General features: G+C 37.8%; 2 protein-coding genes across 2 annotated transcripts; both read right to left on the bottom strand.

The window, feature by feature from the left end:
- Positions 1-1,079, bottom strand: CPR88 (cuticular protein RR-2 motif 88). The gene is made up of 4 exons (NM_001173203.1): positions 1,068-1,079; positions 705-944; positions 157-323; positions 1-67 (listed from the first exon to the last, which is right to left on the bottom strand). The coding sequence occupies exons 1-4, from the start codon at positions 1,077-1,079 to the stop codon at positions 1-3; spliced, it is 486 nt and encodes a 161-aa protein (NP_001166674.1).
- Positions 1,080-4,044: 2,965 nt separating this feature from the next.
- On the bottom strand, positions 4,045-5,068 carry CPR89 (cuticular protein RR-2 motif 89). Its single transcript, NM_001173202.1, is given in 4 exon segments — positions 4,045-4,222; positions 4,384-4,550; positions 4,642-4,881; positions 5,028-5,068. Coding segments are annotated over 4 exon segments (489 nt in total). The 5' UTR covers positions 5,040-5,068; the 3' UTR covers positions 4,045-4,152.
- Between the last annotated feature and the right edge of the window lie 377 nt (positions 5,069-5,445).

Below are 5,445 nucleotides of genomic sequence, written 5' to 3'. Positions count from 1 at the left end.
TCAGTAATGATGGTGGTGGGCGATGGGATGTACGGAGGGAGCCGAGTTGTGAACTATAGCGTTGAAGCTGAAACAGAGAAAAAATTGTTAAAATTATTGAAGATTGTTGGATTTTTCATTTGAATGTGAGTAACATTTTTATCATAATTTTCTCACCCATGATGCTCATCAGCGGTGTAGTCGACCTTGCGGACGGAGCCGTCAGGTTGGACCAGGGAGTAGGAGCCGTGCACGGAGTCACCGTCTCGGGACTCATGCTGGGACTTGTGGTCGCCGGTGTGGGGGTCAGCTACTGAGTACGCGAAGTCGTATTTGGGATGAGCCTGGAAGGAGAAAATCGGACAATATTAAAAAAAAAATTGACATAATCTATGTATATAAAAATGAATTGCTGTTCGTTAGTCTCGCTAAAACTCAAGAACGGCTGGACCGATTTGGCTAATTTTGGTCTTGAATTACTTGTGGAAGTCCAGAGAAGTTTTAAAAGGTAGATAAATATGAAAATGCTCGGAATTAAATAAAAATAACAATTTTGTTTTTCCTTTGATGTGTCCCCCATCGGAGGGATTCCTTTTGTTTGTTTTAAGTTTTTTTTATACAAAAGTTTAGATATTTTGTTTATCGATTGAGGCACTACGAAGTTTGCCGGGTCAGCTAGTTAGTAATAAAAATTAAGATCGTCATAATATTCCATTATTGCTTACGTATTCATGATGACCACTGTAGTGGGCCAGAGGAGTGGCATAGTGAGCCACTGGGGCGGCGTAGTGGGCAATAGGGGCTGCGTAGTGGGCGATGGGTGCGGCATAGTGCGCTACTGGAGCAGCTTGGGCGTAGTGCAGGGAAGCCTCATCATGACGAATGATGTTTTGGGAGGACACGGCATGTCCATGACCGTAAAGGCCAGCATTAGCTGCAGCCAGGAGTGCGGTGAAAGTTATAATCTAGAAAGTTTTATAAATACTTTTAATAATATATTTTTGTTGTTGTTTTCATCTCAATTTATCGTATCATTCTAGAAAATCTTACAGTACTCTAGTAATGTATACTTTTTATAATTAACTCACTTTGGTGAACATTTTGTTGCGTGTTATTCTATGTCTAACTGTTGATTGACATGAACGGTCCTGCAGCTTAGTTTTATAGAGCCAAAAAGACGGCAGGTACCGGGGGCGAGGTGGGGTTAAGAAAAGTATTCATTCACCTTGTACAGTCTAACTTTGACATCGCCCCGCTAACAGAATGTGTAAGCCGTTGGTCCGAATCGACTAACGTAGTTTGGTTCTTTGTGTTTGATGAGTGAACAAATTCATGGCCTACCTAATAAGTGGCTACCAGACTCCATAAATATTACGAATTAAAGCCTCTAACCCCTGTATGGCTGAGTTCAAAGATTCCTACAATCTTGTCGTATTCGTTAATCTGAATAACATAACTATTTAGCTGCATGATAAGATAGTGGATTCGACTATTTGTCTTCAAGCATAGGTCGATTCAAGGCTTTTCCACCCCTTAAATAAACAGTCCAATTATATTATATATATGGACTCTGATTACTGCATAATACCAGGTGAGACGTCAGCTCGTCCGTCTAACAACAACAACGAAAAAAAGGTGTAAACTTTTTTGAATTAGTGAATCTTTAAATAAGTCAGGTTACTAGTACACTTGTCTGCTAAACTATAGTAGAAAAAGTTCAGGGACAGGTTTCGACTTTGTCATTGTCAATGTTAGTCGAGCCTAAAATGCTGCCACGGTGAATGTTCGTGTACACCCATTACATTACATATAATTTAGATGCATAGAGTGATATTCTCAGATTCGAAGTTGTGATCTCTGGCGTGGCGACATGCATGTTAACGCTGGGTAACAAGTACGGTACTCTATTTTTATTTCTTTTATCATCTAGAATACATTATATTATAGTTACTATTGTATTTCATTGAAGTAACAGCTTTTGCTAAAAGCTACATTTCATTTCATACAACTATTTCGGTTTAACTTTTATTATCTAAGAGGACTAAACTAAATAAAATAAAAAAAATATGTTTCATCTTAGTTTTGGGCCACTAAGAATAATGCCCAGTTTTGTTATTGAATGAAGAATGGAACCTGGGAAATGCAATGAGCAATGCAATGGATGCAATATTATTATTGAATTAGTCTTTAATAAAGGTAACATAAAAAAATACCTTCAGGGTTTTTGTTTTAGAATTAAGTTTTATTATTTTAATTTGGATCTGATTATTTATGAAGTAAAAAAAACACACACAGGTTCATTTACATTTTAATACATACATATGTATGAATTTGGTAATTAACTTAAAATTCAGTTAATTGCATTACATTTTATCATAAACTTAGAAGCTAGTAACGTTGTAACTATCGCTAAAAGTGTATTTGTTAAGATCATCGCCCAATTGTTAAAACTATACACGCGCTACCTTAATAGCCATATACATAAACCTTCCTTGAAGTGTCAAAACAACTTCAAATTTCAATACATTCGAATGAATGAATGCATTTAGAACAAAAATACAAAAAATTTGATTTTAATTTATGCCCAGTCTGGTCATAAATGATGTTAAAATATGTAACACCACTGTGATGTAACAGAATCGACGTATCGACGTGTCCTCTCGCACACAATGGGCTTGAGGGTAGTCTCCTAACCGGACATGATCTTGGCTGACTGAGTAGGGGTAGTGTTCTTGGAGGTTACTGGATTGAATAATAATTCAAGTAGTCAGTGGACTATTTGACCTAGTTGATTTAGGACTAACTATAGGCTTGAGCCGTGTCGCCGCCGCTGAGCCGAGTGTCGGAGGAGGGCGTTCGTCCAGCTCCGGCCCCTGCGAGGAGACAGTCTCCTCCCGGTGATGGTCACGGAGCGACCTGAGTAGATGAAGAGTTTTAAGGAATAATTTCGGCTTCATATAATATATAGAGCTGTATATAATGCTATCACAGAAATTGTTTTTTTTTGTCATTCCAATTTTTTGTAATACGTCAAGAGTGATTAACGAAAATTCCAGCGAAAATGAGAAAAACATTATAACATATACTCGTCATAGAAAATAATTTCAAATTGTTGCCACGGTTACGCTTGCAGGATTATATTATTTTCGTGGAATTTCCGCCAGATTAAAAATCATACTAAGCTCTAATACGCCGAAGAAACTGTTCAACAACAATTCATGAGTTTTCCGAGCCACAAATGCGATAATTTTGCTTTTAAACGTAGCTTTCGAGGAAATTGGCTCACTTCGCTTAATAATATTATTCGATGAAATTCCAGATCTGTTTTTGAAGGTCCGTAACAGTGAGCATTTTTTGTTAAATAAACTCTTGGAGTCTTAAGTTCGAAGTTTTTGTGCTAAAAACGATGTTATGTGACTTGTGGAAAACTCAATTCCAAAGATCGACAAAGATCGAGAAATGGACATATCAGAGTTTTTTCAACATTGTGGGCAACAAAAGCAATGATCTCAGTTGTTCTTGAGTGACATGCGTGAGTTCGATTGTTCACATAATTCACTCACACACTTCAAAAAATTTCACCACAATCACCATTGCTGGCCAAGAAGGGGCTTCACGACGAGCCAAAAATGCTTAAGTTTGGCGAATTGTGATAGTAAATTTTTCAGCTGTTTCGTAGTGGATTTTAAAAGTCTCAGAGAGTTATTGAAGCGTACATCATCTTATTTTTTTATTAATGGTGTAGTTCTTACTTGTAATCTGTCAACTAGTGAGTGCTTGACCCATGACAATACTTAAAATAGCGGCCTATTTAAAATGAAACGTCTTATTAGAACACCCAATATGAAATAGACGGGGTTCCTAATTTAAAAGTTATATTATTAGTTTTAAATTAATTTTCAGTGTTTATGGCCATACTGTGTATATGTTTCACTCTTGAAGGCTATTTAAAGAGTAGTGGCGGTGAAGATGAGATTAAAAAAATATCTATGTGAAGTCTCGGTCTATGCTAGCGGCATAGCTGAGCTGTTGCGTTTTTATTATAAATAAATATAAATAAGTTTGTAAGTCATTCAAACATTCTTTATTTACACACATGCTCACATTTTTACACGATTATAAATAGTCGTTTTAACTAACGTCTAATTAATGCCGAGTTACAAGTAAGTTCATTCAGTAGTGGTGATGATGGGCGGCGCTGGGGTGCACGGAGGGGGCGGAGTTGTGCACTACAGCGTTGAAACTGAAAGAAGAGATAAATACTAATAATATTATTCATTCATTCGCCTTTAATACAATGATCTTTTTTAGAAAAACAAACACAAAGAGATGCTTAGCTAATTTTTTTTTTGACTAAATAAAAGGTTGTCGTTATTAGGTCATTGCACTCTCATTATGTCTCACCCGTGGTGCTCATCAGCGGTGTAATCGACCTTGCGGACAGAACCATCGGGCTGGACGAGGGAGTAGGAGCCGTGCACGGAGTCACCGTCGCGGGACTCATGCTGGGACTTGTGGTCGCCGGTGTGGGGGTCAGCTACTGAGTACGCGAAGTCGTATTTGGGATGAGCCTGGAATGAGAAAATCGGTCAGTATTAAAAAAACCACTGACATAATTAGTAATAAAAAATAAGATCGTTACAATATTCAATAATTGCTTACGTATTCATCATGACCACTGTAGTGGCCCAGAGGAGCGGCATAGTGAGCCACTGGGGTGGCGTAGTGGGCAACAGGGGCGGCGTAGTGGGCGATGGGAGCAGCATAGTGCGCCACTGGGGCAGCGTGGGCGTAGTGCAGGGGAGCCTCATCATGACGTATGATGCTCTGGGAGGACACAGCATGTCCGTGACTGTAAAGGCCAGCATTGGCTGCAGCCAAGAGGGCACCAAAAGCTACGATCTAAGGGTTAAAAGAAAAAAAAATTAATAAAATTATTTTAGTCTGAATTTTTTTTTACAAATTTTATAATATACTTCTCTTAGATTCTTTACTAATAACTTTTTATTTAGTGAAATACTGTCATAATATCTTTGAGTCCTACTCACTTTACTGAACATTTTGATATGTGTGTTGTTTTACAATCAAATCTTGATTAATATTAACAGTGCCGTAGTTTGGTTTTATAGAAGTCATTAAGAATGTGCGCTCGCGCGGTGGGGCAAAGAAATGCGTGCACTCACCTTGACTCTGACACAGAAGGCCTTCGATGCCGATAATACGTGTTCCAAGCCGTAAATCAACATGTCCGGCTCGATCTAAATATTTAATTGGTTGACGGCGTCGCTTTAATTGTTTACGGTCACTTTTGTATTGATTTGGGAAATCATGCGGAACTAGAACAATCTGGGTTTTATCCGGCTGCCATGAGTCAATGATTATAAATTATTTTATTGTAAAGAATATGTTTGTTTCTGATTAATTTTCTTTTGATATAAAATTTGAGAATTATTTTTATAGGAAAAC

Source organism: Bombyx mori, chromosome 22, assembly GCF_030269925.1.
Source record: "Bombyx mori chromosome 22, ASM3026992v2".
Taxonomy (NCBI): Eukaryota; Metazoa; Arthropoda; class Insecta; order Lepidoptera; family Bombycidae; genus Bombyx; species Bombyx mori.
The sequence above is the reverse complement of the archived record's forward strand: the minus strand, read 5'-3'. Positions and strand labels throughout refer to the sequence as shown.

Coding starts and splice junctions, on each gene's coding strand:
- CPR88 (NM_001173203.1), bottom strand. Junction 324..704: donor ACAGTGGTCATCATGAATAC/GTAAGCAATAAT, acceptor TTCTCCTTCCAG/GCTCATCCCAAATACGACTT. Junction 68..156: donor ACCGCTGATGAGCATCATGG/GTGAGAAAATTA, acceptor TCTCTGTTTCAG/CTTCAACGCTATAGTTCACA.